This window comes from Balearica regulorum, chromosome 16 (assembly GCF_011004875.1).
Source record: "Balearica regulorum gibbericeps isolate bBalReg1 chromosome 16, bBalReg1.pri, whole genome shotgun sequence".
Taxonomy (NCBI): domain Eukaryota; kingdom Metazoa; phylum Chordata; class Aves; order Gruiformes; family Gruidae; genus Balearica; species Balearica regulorum.
Window position 1 is genome coordinate 9253259 of NC_046199.1, and position 14632 is coordinate 9267890.

Consider the following 14632-nt stretch of genomic DNA (forward strand, 5'->3'; position numbering starts at 1 on the left):
GGGTCCCTGCTGCCTGCTCACGCCCTCGCCAGCTGTGCAAAGGGGAAATAAAAACAATGGCTGCACTGGGCTCCCCAGGAGCAGAGCTGGCCACAAATTATTTTACAGTAGGAGCAGCAGCAGCCGCAGTACTTGAGTGCAGCCTCCAGCTGCCTGGGGGGGGTCCCAGAGGGAGGTGCAGTGCAGATGCCTGGGGAGGCCGGTCCTGGCTCCCAGCAGCAAAGTGAGCTAAATTAAGGCTGGATGCAACACATGGGCGTAGCTGGGGCCGAGGGGGAGGCTGGCGGGGATGGGAACGTGCGCAGGCTGACGCCGTGCGCAGATTGATGGTGCCAAGTCACTTGGGATATCTTTGCTGTTTGTTTGTGCGAAGCTCTAAATAAAGCTGACAGCCCCAGCGGCTGCCTGGGGAGGGAGGAGGGAGCCAGCAGCCGGTCCCCCAGAGTGGCACCCAGTGCTGTATTTGGGGCCTGGCCCAGCATGGGAGAGCAGTTGGGTGTGATCTGGGATGCTGTGGGTCGTGGGTGCTACCTGGGTGTGTTGGGAGCCTCGGCTCAGCCCTGGTCTGCAGAGCATCTACCCCATTTCTGGGTGGGCACAGGGGAAGGCAGGGTGGCTTCCTGACCTGCTGGAGCTCCTGCTGTGAGCTGCCAGCATCATGCCTGGCTGCATGTGACCATGCCCCATGGGTGTGGGGCAACAAGCTGGTCCCTGTCCTGGTCTTGCTGAAGTGCTCACAGGTGGTGGAAGAAGCTCCAGCAGGCACAGACAGTGGAGGACATGTCCTTGTGCCTCTCCGGGAGGGATTTTTGTCAGGGAGAAGCAAGGTGGTGCAGGGACAGGCATCCCAAGGATGCTCATGTCCAGATGCCCTCCCTCAGCCCTGTCTCCTGTTGTAGCTGTCTCATCCTCAGACCCTCACCCCTCCTTGCTGTAGGCTCCTGCTAAGCCTGTCCTGCTGAGGGATGCTCCCAGGTGTGTCTCCAGGACCCCCTGCAAAGAGGGGTGCAGGTGTCTCCTCTCCCTCCCCATCTACCCTCCAACTGTGCTGCTCCAGAGTCCCCTCCTTGCTCTGACCTGAGCTGGCCTGTCCACGTGGCACCTCCAAAATGCCACGTATGCCTCTGCTATGGGCTCTCCTGTCGTGGCTGCTGGCCTTGCATGGTCGCTTGGGTGGCACAAAACACCCTGCACTTTCAGGACCCCCAAGGCTGCGTGTTCCCTGGCATCCCAATTCCAGCGCAGGGATGCTGGGCTGCGTGCTGTGGCCGTGCTGGCCCTGGCGCAGGAAGCCTGTGGCAAGCGGGGGGACCCTCGCCACTCTCCTCGTAGCCCTGGGGCCACTGAACCATCCTTCCTCTGCGCCAGCTGCTTCCTCTGCCCGTGTCCTGTCTGCAGTGGGTGCTTCCTGCCTGCCCCGGGGGAACCGGGCACCGCTGCAACTCGTGGGCTCCCGGCAGCCGTGCCCGGGGGTCTCCCCCAGCCCACCTTAAGGCAGCAGCGGGCAGCAGCACACCGGGCACGCCGGGGTGACCTTGCCAAAAGCAAGTTTGCTCCGGGCCGGGCGGTGCTGGCTTCGCCTCTGCCGCTGGGGAAGCGGCCTTAAACCGGGGCTGCTCGGAGCCGCGGGGGGGGGGGCTGGACGCGGTGGGGGGGGTCTCCGAGCCGGGGCCGGCCCCATCCCGCCCCGGTGCCAAGGCAACGGCGGCGGGGAGGCGGCGCGGCGGCGGGGAGGCAGGCGCGGCTCCGCTCGGCACCGGGGCATGCGCCCGCCCGGGGCCCCGCCGCGGCGGCCCCGTCAGTGCCCGGTGGCTGAGCCCGGGCCAGGCCAGGTCAGCGCCCACGGGCGGCGGCGGGGCCGAGCGTGTGTCTGTGCTCCCCTCAGCCGGGGGTGGGGTGGGGGGAGGCGGGAGCCCAGCTCTCCTTCCTCATTTTGGGGTTGCGAAGAGCGATTTCCTTCTCCAGCCGCAATTCTGCTTCTTTTTTTTTTTTTTTAAATAAAAAAAGGCAAAGCCTAAAGCCGGAGCCGCGCTCTGAAGCCACTCTAATCTCTGCTTCCCAGAAACGGTCGACGATGGAGCTGCTTCCCCGCGGCCCCGGCCGTGCCGCCTGGCCGCTGACCTGCCTGGTGCTGCTCTCCCTGCGCTGCTGGCCAGGTAAGCCACGGCTCCGACCTGCCGCCCTGCCCTGCTGCTGTGTTTTCTGCTTTGCCGTCCTTGTCTCTTCTCTCTGCTGCCCCTCCGCCGCACACCTCCTGTACGCGACATGATGCTGTCTCGCCGCGCACGTTTGGTTTGACCTTTCTATGAGATGACCTAGAGTGCGGGGATGGCAGAGGGGAGCGGGGAACGGGGGTGCTCCTGCAGGGCCCTCGTTCGGCTGCTCCTCTAGAAGCAAACTTCAAGGCAGACATTCCCCTTTCCAGCAAGACAAGGGAATTAGGCAGGGACGTGAAGAGGCATGTTGTTTCCACCCATTTGCTACCACCCCCTGCCAGCTATGTGAGAGGCAAATCTCTGCGAGCAGCCCAAATTCCCACTCGGAGGCTTCCTGGAGATGGGGAGGGTGGTGGAGTGGGCAAGCGGAGGCTCTGGCGAGGGCCGCCTGTCTCTTCCGCCAGGAACTTGTTTTTCTTGTTACCCCCCCGCTTTACCCCCACAGTCCTTGCTGCTCTCTCCAACTGTTGAGCACTGAAGCAGTAGGACTGCGCCATCCTCCCAGGCACCTTGCGCCACCCAGCCCTGCTGCAAGCCCTGGGTCACCTCGGGCTCCTGCTGCTGCCCCCCCCGGGTGCCTCAGCCCTCCCCAGGGCTTGTGGCTCTGCCAGTCCTTTATAAAAGCTTGGGGATGCAGCATGAGAAGGGATGATCAGAGCGTGCACTGCTTCCTGGCTGTTTCCCTTCCCTTGCTAGCAGTGAGAAGTTTCTCACCCCACCAGGAACGAAGCCCTGTGGTGGCTGCTGCTTTCAAGGATGTTTCCTTTCTAGGATGTTTCACTTCAGTGCTCTTCATCTTGGGTGATATTGCTAAGGAATTCCTTTCTTTCCTGCCCCTTGCTGCCTGTGCCTCTGGGGAGGGACGAGGCTTTTTGTGCACACCTCCTAGGGCAATAGCAGTGCACATTCAAGGGCATCTTGCTGCTGACCTTTTTGCCTGGTCTGTCCAAATTTCACTCCTTCTAGCTGGATCCCCCTGCAAATACCCAGCCTGAGCTCCCAAACGGGTGAAACATCGTCCTGCCTGAACGGAAGGCTGTACTCTTCCAGGCCCATCAGAAATATTTGCTGTTGAAGCTTTACTTGGGCAGAGAGTTGAGCGTGAACTTGAGCAGAAAGCAAATGCTTTCAGCACAACACTCCTTGCTTTGAGTTGCCTGATCACAACTGAGAAGTGTTGGCCCCAAGCTGAAAACTCCTGGGCTGCTGAAAGCCAAGAAGGCTTTGGCGGCAAGTGCAGCTTCTCAGTGAACCGCTGCGATTTCCTGCCATGAAAGAATGGCTCAAGAAAAGCTCTTGAGTTTAATTAAACATGGCCTTGGAGTAAGAACCCCATTTTTCCAAGCCAGCCATAGGAAAAGAACCATCCTGGGGCAGAAAGCCCTGGGTTGGGAGGTGATTTATGTCCCTGATTACAGGTGCAAGCATGCAGATCTTCCCCCCCCCCCCTCCATGAGGTGAGAGAACCCTCTTGCGGTGAACCGTCCTGGGCTATGGCTCAAACTAAGCCTGAACTCCAGAAGAGCTGGCCCAGGCTCCTGCTGCTGGAGGGCAACTGCTCTGACAGTGCTTCTGCAGAAGCGAAGGGGAAAGGGAAGGTCCTGCAGGAGATCCTCCTGTAGTGCAAAGAGGAGTGAGATGCTGGGGAGCCAGTTTGCAAAGCCCCGTTGCAAAATCTGCTCTGTGCAGAACCCTTTCATGCAGGCGTTTCTTGACAGAACATTTCAGCTGCGCTTCCCGGAGCCTCTAAAGAGGAAATCTGTTTGGTTGTGGGGCTTTGGCTTTCAAGCTGTATTTCTGCTAATGCTGTAGGAGGGAAGCTCGCAAATGGTGGCTGTGTGTGATCCGAGGCATCCTCTGATGTCACGTATGTAAAATATAGCCTTTACTATAACTGTCCCCAAGCTGCTCTGGGATCTGCATAGTGCTCGACAGCTATCCCCGGGTCTCTCTTCTTGTCTTCCCCCAAGCTGCAGATTCCAGGCCCTTTTTAGAGGCAGCACCTGTTAGTTTCCCCTGCGGGCAGCCCTGCTGCAGGTGAAATTCCAGCAGGATTATTTTGGGGCTTCTCTTGCCTATCAACCTGTTCCTTCAGCAAGTAACTGTGGGGCTCTGGATGCCAGTGACCAGCTGCATGTTGCTTCTGGAGCATGCAGCCATCCCAGAGCTCCTTACCCGGCTCCTTCAGTAGGGGGAAAAAAAAAATAAATCTATTTTTATCAGGAAGCATCCAAGCAGCCTCTCCTGAATTAAACCCTGGTCTCTTGCAATCTGTTTGGTATCAAATACTTCAAAAGGTGGAATACAGAAAAAAATCTGTCACCAAGATGGAAAACTTGCACCACAATGAGAGAACTAGAGATTATTTTGCTCTCAAATTAAACTGAATAACAGGAGGGAGGCTCTGCCAGACCAGGCGCAGCACGACGCCTGTGCTTGTGCCTCTTCTCCGGGCTGGAAGTGCTCTGGATCTACATTGCGAGGGTGCTCACACCTACGTGGGAACTGTCAGGTGATGATTTTCAGGGCTCTGAAACCCTTTGCTAATTCTGGAGTGTAGGATAGAGCAGATTACAGGGTCAGAGCACCTAAACTCCCCTTGATCTTGGGGGCCAAAGGATTGCACTCCGACTCTAGGTGGTTTGAAGTCTAAGAAAATAGTGTCATGGGGTGGCACTGTGAGTGTGGTGGTGGGAAGCAGGCTTGCACTGAAACAGTGCTTGTGGTTAGAAATTGTGGTGTGTCCTGCCCGTTTGCAGCATGAAGACCCCCCTCCCATCCTGCTTCTGGTGCACAAGCATGTCGTGGGCATGCAGGGCTCACACGCTGCTGGCAAATATCTGCTGGGAGGGGGCTTGGCCAGGCTGCTGGTCCTACCACTCCTCGGTGCGAGCACCCAGAAAGGGGAAGAAGGAGATAGATCTTCAGCTGGGTGCAAGGAGAAGCTGCATTCAGGGGGAAGGGAGGAAAGGAGCTTCAGTGGAAACTTTGCATTTTCTAACTTGCATATTCTGGGGTTTTGTCTCAACTTCCCCTTTGTGTTTTCCCATCGCAGGGGGGTGGGGGCATCGCTCTGAGCGCTGCTGCTGGAGTTTGAAGGCGTTTCTGAGCACGCGGTGGGTCAGGTTGGTCCCAGCGTAGGGCTGTTGGGTGCAGGGTAGGCAGGTGGAGAAGTTGGGTGGTCTGACAGGGACTCGTGCTGGGAGGCGTGAGCAGGTCTCGTTAAGGCGGCATGATGTTAATGTGGCATATCGTGTATAATAGATCTCCTGCAAACCCTGGACGGGGTGATCTGAGGAGCACTGATCAGAGCTGTGTGTGAAAGTCTCTAAAGTAGATGGTGGCTCACAACAGAACAATGGAAAAATACCCAAAAGCCACAACTTAGTCCTATTTGAGAGGCTACCTAGAGCCACACAGTGTTTTCTGCAATGACCGGGAGAGCGAGAGCTGCCAGTGGAGCCTCCTGGCAGGCGGCACCGTGGGCAGTGTGAAGCCCTTTGCTCCCTGGCTGCTCTCGGGGCCGCTCTGGGAGCAGCAGCACTGTCAGAAAAGCCCCGTGTTTCAGCGGCCCTGCTGCAGCAGCACCCCCAGCAGCCTATTGCTGGACAACAGCGCACACGCCGCCTGCAAATCCCTTGGCGCAGGGAGCAGGCAGGGTGCTCACACGCCGCTGGCTGGCAAGGAGGTGATGTGGGCTCAGCAGCGAGAGATGCGCGCAGACCACCCGCAGCCCAGCTGCAAACGTGGGCTCTTGGAGAGGCAGCCCTGCTGCCTGCAAAGATAAATCCCTGTGACCCCAGGAAGGCAGGAGAGTTGTGTCAAGGTGGCAGCGAGCTACAGCCCCCGCCGTGCACCGGGCACGGCATGGCTGCACCCAGCCATGCTCAGTTTGGCTGCACGGTGCTTTTGCGGATGCTGCTCTGAGATCCTGTTGCTGCAACCAACAAATGTGCTTTGGGGTTGAGCAATGCCTGTGCCGCTCACCCTGACCACGCTCTGGTGTTGGGGTCAACTCTGGAACACCAAAACAGGTATTTCACCCAGCTCTCTCCCCTCCGGCACAACGTGTACCTTGCAGGGAGACGGACAGATGGAGAGAGGGAGGATGAAGAAGTGCTGGGCTTGCTGCAGGCTGGGCTGGGCTCGGCTGTGCGGGGCGGTGCTGGCCCCTCTGAGCAGGGCGGCCCTCCCCAGCGCAGGGGACCCTTGAGGGGATGTGGGGGGTCACCACCTTGTAGAAGTCTTATGCAGGATTGCAGAGGGGAGCAGCGAGCAACATGTTCATCGTGGGGTGCAGAGCCTCTGTGCTGGGGAGGGGACCTGGTGCCTGGCCGCCCGCTTCCCACGGCCCTTGCTGCGTTGCAGTGCCACCCACTAACGAGCGGTGAGACAGCGCAGGCTTCGTTTGACCAAGTTGGTGGAGTGAGCAATTAGCAACGTTGCCACCCTGGGTGTGCGAAGGGGCTAGCGGGTCTGTGCGGTGGGTGGTTAGGGGTGCTGGTCCATGTGCCCAGAGCAGCCCCGTCCCCTGCCTGTGTCACGTCCCAGTGTGGGGGTTCAGTGAGAGGTGGATGATGCTTCTGTGCTTTCAAAATTCCTCTGCGTTTCTCAACCGCTTCTTGCGAAAGGTCTGAGGGCAGCAGGCAATGGAGAAGCTCAGGAAATAGCACAGCAGCGGAGCTGGCTCTGCATGCCCCGTGTGACCGCTGTGCTCTGCACATGGGGTGCATCAGCCCCCGCCGAGGGCAGGGGTTCTGCTCCAGGGCTGCTGCCCCGGATTTGGGTGTCACCCGAGAAACACGGCTCACTTTGCAGAAGCCCAGACTGCCGCTGCTCAGGCAGAAGACTGAGGCTCAGCCTGGATGATGCACTTGGACGTGACACAAACCCGGTTTCTGTCCTTTTGTGCTTGTCTTCTGGGACAAACTTGTCTCAGTATCAAGTGCCGCTACCGTGTTAACCTTGACATGGCTTTGAAGGGAAACACCAGGGGCTGAAAGTTTTGGCTGCGAGCATCGGCCTGTGCTGGAGATGCAGCGGACTAATGCCCTGGGCAAAAAGCCTTTAACTTGGGGAGTCTGGTGAAACTGTGTTCTTGGTAACTCTGGCCATCGAGATCGAGTAATTGCACAGACAGTGAGAACATCTGTGGGTACATCAAATACTGCTGGAAATCAGGAGGGATTAACAGCTGCCAAAAATCCTTTCCAGCCTCTGTGGAAGCCAGAGGCCGGGAAGGGTCAGAGCAGCTTGTCCTACAGCGGGTCCTCCTGGGAGCATCCAGCCAAGGATTTTGTCCCATCCTGGGGATGGTTATGGCAGGGGGCTGTGGGGGTACCAAGGGCAGCCTCTGTAGGAGTTGCCGCCCTGGGTTTTTCTGGCGCAAGAGATGTGAGGTGCAGCTGCAGCCCGCCAGCCACCAAGGTTGAAGAGCTGGCTGTGCTGCTGTAGCTCCCACCCCACAGGATGCTGGTCCATGTGCTCCCAAAGCCACTCAGCTTCAGCAGGAGTTACCTGCTCAAACGTGACGGTCCCTGCACGACCATGACAGCGGTTGTGCGTGCCCCTTCCCAGCTCCAGGACTGCAGCAGTCGGCAGTGCCTGGCCCCTGTTCTCAGCGGGTGGATTTAAGTGGTTCTCTCACCTCACTCGCATTGTTTAAAAATGTTCGTTTAAGCTGTGATCCGTATTGAAATCTCATTCAATTTGGTCACAATAACTATATTGGCATGGTATTGCCAAAATTAACCCCTCGAGGAGCCGTGTAGGCTTCTGGGTGCTGAACTCTGCTGCTGCAGCTGTTTTTAGGGAGTGGGGAGCAGCAGCATCGCTGGTTCCGGTGGGGCTGAGCCGGTCGGCTCCTGGTGCGTTACACCTGCACGGCAGTCAGCTCGGACCCCTGTACCCTGCCAGCTCTGCAAAATCCAAGGTGGATTTTGTTATTGCCTGCCTGCAGGGAGAGCGGAGCCTCTGTGGTTTTCCTGGAGAGCTCAGGAGTTTCTCCCCACCTGACCGTACGTGCGGGAAGGTGCATTGGCACCCATGGGTATGTGGGTGGGGGTCACTTGAGGTGGTGGCTTTCTGTCACCTCAGTGGCGAGGTGCAACGCTGTTGGCTGGATTAGGGGGCCTCGCTATTGAGATGCTTCGAAGGGGACTGTTCTCCTCTATCGGTGACAAGCAGGAGTGGCGTTTGCCTGACTGGCACCAGCTTCAGCTAATGGCTGGGATCCACCAGAATGAATCCGGGCTTAGATCAGGTGCAGAATCAGAAATGGGACAGATTCAGTGCAGAAAAAGTGGTATCAGATCTGTGTTTGCAAGGGGAGCATGCCTTTTGGAATCCCTTGTATTTTGTGCCCTTGTTTCTTCCTGACTGACAAAGCCAAGCGGCCATGGGAGGCAGCACGGCGTGCCAGCAGGCATGGGCAGCTGGGATTTGCTCGACATACGGGCCGTACAGAGCACGGCATGCGGTCATCTAGCAAAGCTCCGGCCAGCTCCGTTGCCGAGACCTGCAGGCAGTAACCATCGCCGCTCTTGGTGCTGGCACAGCCCTGTCGCCCGTGGTCCCCACTAACAGCCTGCCCAGAGCTGTGTGCTCAGCCTGTCCTGCGGGCAGGGAGCTGGGCTGGGTGTGCGGCGCCACATGAGGCTCGGCCTGTTTTTTCCCCAGGTGTGGACACCCAGGCGGGTCAGGACTCCAAGCCGGAGCAGCCCCAGGACAAGGTGGAGGTGACAGCGGGACAGAACCTCACCCTGAACTGCACCACCAAAAACGGTTCCATCCCCGGCCCCGTGAAGTGGCTGAAGGGCTGGGGCACTGGGAACGAGACCATCTATGACCAGACGGGCGTCTTCCCCCGCGTGACGAGGGCACTGATTGGGTCTGACACGGACTTCACCATCCGCATCAGGGATGTTCGACCCGAGGATGCTGGCACCTATTACTGCGTGAAGTTCCCCAAATCTCTGGATGGTGATGAGCCGTTTCTGCGTGGAAAGGGCACGGTGGTGTCCGTACGTGGTGAGTGGGGCTCCCAGAGCAGCTCCCGCTGGGAACCAGCCCTGCTGGGCGCAGTCCCTGGCACAGCCCATCCCATCCCAGCCCGGTGGGCTCTGCTCTGGGCGAGTGGGGACAGGGAGAGGGCTTAGGGGGCCAGTCCCAGCAGAGGGTCCCGTGGGCCTTTCCCAGGCACATCCGTGCCATCCCGGGACCCCTCGCTCCCTGTGGCCCTGGGGCTGGGCGTGGGGGGGCAGAGCTGGTCTGACAGCCCCACGCTTCTCCCCGCAGCCAAACCCACCCGCCCGGTCGTGTCCGGGCCCGGCCGCAGACAGAAGCCAGGGCAGTCGGTGCCTTTCACCTGCACGGCCGGAGGGTTCTTCCCCAAAGACATCACCGTGAAATGGCTCAAGGACGAGGCCCAGATCTCGGCTCAGCAGCCCCAGATCACCCTTGGGCGGACAAATTCCTCCTACAACATGGCCAGCACCGTGACGGTGACGCTGCAGGAGCACGATGTCCGCTCACAGCTGGTCTGCGAGGTGCAGCACCCCACGCTGACGGCCCCGCTGAGGGGGACGTACCAGCTCAGGCAAGCCCTGCGAGGTGAGGGCTGGGTGGGGACCGGCGCTCGGGGTGTCCAGTTCCCACGGGGCTGGGGGTCCTGGGGCGGGGACGGGGCACCCTGCGGGCAGTGGAGCTGGGGGACCCTGTTAGCAGGTGCTGCCTCTCTTCCCAGTCCCCCCCAGCATCCGCCTGCTCCCTGACCCGCCGAGCCCTGTGGAGGTGAACAAGACTGTGAACTTCACCTGCCACGTGAAAGGGTTTTACCCAGGAGATGTGACCGTCACCTGGCTGGAGAATGGGATGCAGATGAAGGTGGAGAAGATCTCCCGGCCGGAGGAGCGCCCCTCGGGCTTGTTTGAGCTGAGGAGCCAGCTGGAGGTCCAAGCAACGGAAGAGAAGAACGGGTCCGTGTTCACCTGCCGGGTGGTGCACGATGCCCAGGCCCCCGATGACAGGAAAACCACCCTGCGGATCGTCGACCCAGCCAGGGAGGGGCTGAGCGACCAGCCTGAGCCTGATAACGGTGCGTGAGAGCTGCTGGGATGTGGTCTCTGCTGGGAAGGCTGTAGGATGTCACCCCCTTAAGAAAGCTCCCACCAGAAGCTGGTTCAAGGACACAAAATCTGCATGTTGGGGGTTTTGGGGGTGTGTGATGCTGGCAGGTACCGAGTTGTCCTTGGTGCTTCAGGCATCACCAGACCAATCCCATTTGTAAGGCTGCAGGGACTTGGTACCAGTGTTTTCAGGCCTGCAGTGACCTCTTTCATTCGTGTTTCAGGCAACTCACTCATCTATAGCGTCGTGGGAGTGGTCTGCACTGTGTTGGCGCTGCTGGTGTCTGCAATTCTTTACCTCATCCGGGCAAAGCAGAGCAAGGGTAAGGAAACCAGATGTGCACAGGGAAGCAGCTGCTCCTGATCCCCTTCTCCCTCCCTCTGGAGTGTCAGTGCTTGGACGCTGAATTCACGGCTGTGCGGCTGCAGCTCCTGCCCAAGGGGGAGGATGGAGCAGAGCTCTCCGGGTTGTTTATAGGCTGCAGGGATAGCTCTGCCTGGTGCCAGTGCCTGCTAGGAGCAGGGTCAAACGTGCTCGTTATTCCTTGTACCTAAAATACCTGACAACCCCCTGCACCTTTTCCCAGGAACAGTCCTACAGTAAATGGAGTGAAACTCCAGAAAATTCCAGCCACTCACCTCTGGGAAAAGATGTGTATCTGCTCTTGCAGCAGTCTCTGCATGTGGGCTCGCACGCCTGGCGAAGCAGGGGTGGGGTTACGTTGTTTCCTGAACTTTTTCTTTCCTAAACTATTTCTCTTCTGGCAGGTAAAAGCTCGCCATCTGCTCGGTAAGTGCTGATCTCTAGTCACTGAGTAACCCGTGGGCACTCTGAGCTGGACACCTCCAGCCTGCAAATGGAGTCCCTTGGGGTCTGGGTCCCCAAAAGCTTGTTGTGAAAGGGAAGGCAGGAGCGCAGGCTCTGCTGATCTCCCTGGTTGTGGTTTTGCCCCCACAGTGATCTCGTACTCAAAACGTGTGGCTTTTGGTGAGGCTGAACGAGTGGGTGGGAGCTGGGTCCCCAGCCTGCAGAGATGTAGCTGGACCAGCATGTGAGCAAATCCTCACTTGGTGAGGACTCATCCTGTTCAGGGCTGCTGCAGGGACCTTGCTATGCATCTGAACCCCCCAGCTGCTCCATCGCTAGGGAAGAGGCAGCAGGGCACTCAGTCTGACTTGTTTTGTTCTCCCTTTCAGGTTACATGAGCCAGAGAAGAGCAGTGAGGCCACTACCCAGGTGTGTTGCTCAGCCCCTGGGACTCGAGGAGGGAGAGTAGCTGGGAGGCACAAAAAGCAGGAGTTGGAGGGTGGTGGTTCCTGCATGAAACATCTCTGTGCCTCCAGTGGAGGGTGGTGGTTCCCCTGTGAAACATCTCAGTGTCTCCACACTGTGGCAGGAGAGGGAGGAAAAGCTCCAGGATGGGGTAGCCACTTCCCAGCATCTTTTCTGCCTTCACCCTCTCTACTCCTCCTCCTCCCAAGAAAGTCTGGGTTTATGTTGCCTGGAGAACCAGCTGTGCGATAGCCAGTCAGGCTATTTGTGGAGTTATTTTTGCTTTTGGTGATGCAGTTACGAACAAAGTCGTGATCAGCAGCAATCTGTCCATCCCACCCAGCCTCTGCCAGCTCCTGTGTGGGCATTGCTGGGCAGGCTGGCCCCTGCCTGTCCCTACCAGGTGACAGGGCGGTTGCAGTGGTGACTCTTGAAGCGTGGTGGTGGCTCTGAAGCCTGTCAAGTGGCAGTGGTGGCTGGTGATTTGAAAGCGTAGCACGGGGTGGAGCATTGCTGTGGAATCATCCCAGCCAGCTGCTGGCATCGTTCTCCCTGTACAGAGACCGAGCTGTCCTAGGTTAAGCTGCAACGGGGGGCTTTGAGTTGGTGCATCGGGGGGCTCGTCACTCCTCCCAGAGGAGGAACTCTTGGTGTCTTGTGCAGGAATCGGATGCCAACAACCTGACCTACGCGGACCTGAACTTCGACAGAGAGAAGAAGACCATCCGCCGGATGGAGATGAACCAGCAGTCGGAGTATGCCTGCATCCAGACCAGCCAGGCACCCACCAGGGATGACAACCTCACCTATGCTGACCTGGACATGGTGCACCTCAGCAAGGCACCCAGGCGACCGGCCCCACACCCTGAGGAGACTGGCTCAGAGTATGCCAGCGTCCAGATCCCGAAGAAGTAAGCAAGGCTGCAGCGGCTGCCAGGACCGCCTGCCCCATGAGGAGCTGCTGTGCTCCTCCCTGGGAGGATTTTCTTGGAAGCACTGAGTGTGATGTGAAGATGCGCTGTGGTACCTGTGTTTTGGGGTGGAAATGCAGCCCGTGTTACTGTGGGGGTCAGCTCCCATCCAGAGAACTGTTTTTTTGGAGGCAGCTTGGTCCTGAGGTTGCTGGCTCCATCCCTTTTGGGATCCCCCCCAGCCCACAGGGCTGCTCAGCCTCAGACCACCGGGTTTGCCCGCAAGTCCGTGAAGCCAGCAGAGCGGCGGCTCCTCGGGAAGCTCCAGACGGGCTGGGGGGATGGGGACAGCGCCTCCATGCCAGCTCCTGTGGGGATGCTGCTGCCTGGCCAGGCTCACACAGCTTCCCACAGCCCAGTGGGACTGGCCGGAGCCCCAGTGCTGCCTTCTGGGGGTCTCTGCCACCAGCGCCTGGAAAACAAACTCTGGCTTTAAAGGAAGGACCTAGGCGTCCACCTCTCTCTTCCCAAGTGTCCCTTCTGCGGGACCTCAGTCTCGCACCAAGGCCAATGAGGCTGGGAAGGCCAGCGAGCTGAGGCCCCCGTGCTGCGGGCTTTCTTCCATCCTGCTGCCCAGGGAGGCTCCGTAATGGCTCCCCAGCACCGAGCATCCTCCTCCTCTTCCTCCTCCTCCTCCGCACAGCCTTGCCCCACACCGGGACCCACCAGCGCTGCCCCAGGCTTGTACAAAGCGCGCAGCTCTGTGCTGGCCGGGCTGTGGGTGCCCCCGCCAGCCCAGCTCCCTTCCCAGGAGCTCCCTGCAGGTACCGTGTAACATGTTTTGACTGTTTGACATGTAACTGTTAATTTTTAGAGCTAAAAACCCGATGTTTTGTGTTGTACGTGGGTGTACTGCTGTGTACTTAACACTAGAATAAGATGTGCAAAATTAAGACTGAGGCCTCAGTGAAGACCCCTAAACCCCGTAGGGTTTAAAAGAGACTTACACGACCCCCCACCCAGCTCTGCCGTGGGGGCCAGGCACGCTCCTCCCCCAGCCCACCCCTGGGGACAAGTGTCTTCCATCTGCCCCCTCCCTGGGACACTGCATGGGGCCACCATCCTGTGTTGGCTCCCGCAGCACCCGGGTGGCCTTGCAGCAGTGGGCATGCACGGGGCTGGCCCCCCACGGCTGCTGGTGGGGGGCTGCGGGGGGGGGCCTGGTGATGCTTTGAGAATGATGTGACTGCCTGTACAGACTATTTTTTTTTCTTTTTGCTTGCAAGATATTTTTATAATAAAAGTGAAGAGTCCTGTGCTGCTCCTGCACATCAGCGTGTCCCAGTGCTCAGGGCGGTCACCTCATCATCTGTCCTGGGGGTGCATGATGGGGGTCGGCATGTCCTGCAGTGGGAGGGGGGGGCCTCATCCTGCACAGCCCTGCTGTGTGCTGCAGAGGGAGAGAGGAAGATGGCAGCAGGAGGCTGGCTATGGTGATGGTCCCTTTGGGCTCTGGCCAGCTCTCCCCATGCAGCCCTGCTGCGTCTTTGGGTGCCTTCCATGGGAGGTGAGCTGGGGTGCCCAAACTGGGGTGCAGGCAGGCTGGGTGCTAGCTGCAGCCTGTGCTGTGGGTGAGCTGAGCACGCCAGTGCTCTGCAGTGACCTTCTCCACCCCAGAGCTGGCGCCTCAGCTGTGTCTGGCACACAGGCTGTATCTTACTGGCACCAGGAACTGTACTGTGAGGCTTCCCGCAGGGATGAGCGATGTGGAGGGTGAGTCTATGAAGAAGGTCAAAAGGGAGTTTGTTGCCCAGACTGGGCTTTCTCAGCACTGAGCTGCTGTCCTCAAAGTGTGAGCGGGAAGGGGACAGCCTGGCCCACTGCCCTTGGCACAGCTGCTCCTTCCTGGCTGGGGCAACTGCTGGGATTCCCAAGGGAGCCTCCTGTGGGTGTCCTGTCCTGTCTGTCACGCCCCCCCCCCCGCCCCATCCAGCTGTGCTGTGGGAAGACCCCTGCCAGCACCCTGCACACACCTGGGCTGAGCATCCCTGCCCTTGCTTGGCCGGGGGGGCCCTGCCTCCCCTGGGGCATGGCTCCAGGGGCAGC

The 14632-nt window shown here is 59.2% G+C and overlaps 1 protein-coding gene across 2 annotated transcripts; it reads left to right on the forward strand.

The window, feature by feature from the left end:
- The first annotated feature begins 1664 nt into the window (after positions 1-1664).
- Positions 1665-13865, forward strand: LOC142604137 (tyrosine-protein phosphatase non-receptor type substrate 1-like). Of its 2 annotated transcripts, none has more exons than XM_075768729.1 (9): positions 1665-1832; positions 2063-2156; positions 8895-9245; positions 9513-9827; positions 9961-10311; positions 10567-10665; positions 11111-11132; positions 11540-11579; positions 12252-13865. In XM_075768729.1, exons 1-9 carry the CDS (start codon positions 1764-1766, stop codon positions 12528-12530), a joined length of 1620 nt encoding a protein of 539 aa, XP_075624844.1. In that variant the 5' UTR covers positions 1665-1763; the 3' UTR covers positions 12531-13865. The 2 variants fall into 2 exon arrangements, with proteins under 2 accessions (XP_075624844.1, XP_075624845.1); XM_075768730.1 differs by having other exon boundaries at positions 12279-13865.
- The last annotated feature ends 767 nt before the right edge of the window (positions 13866-14632 follow it).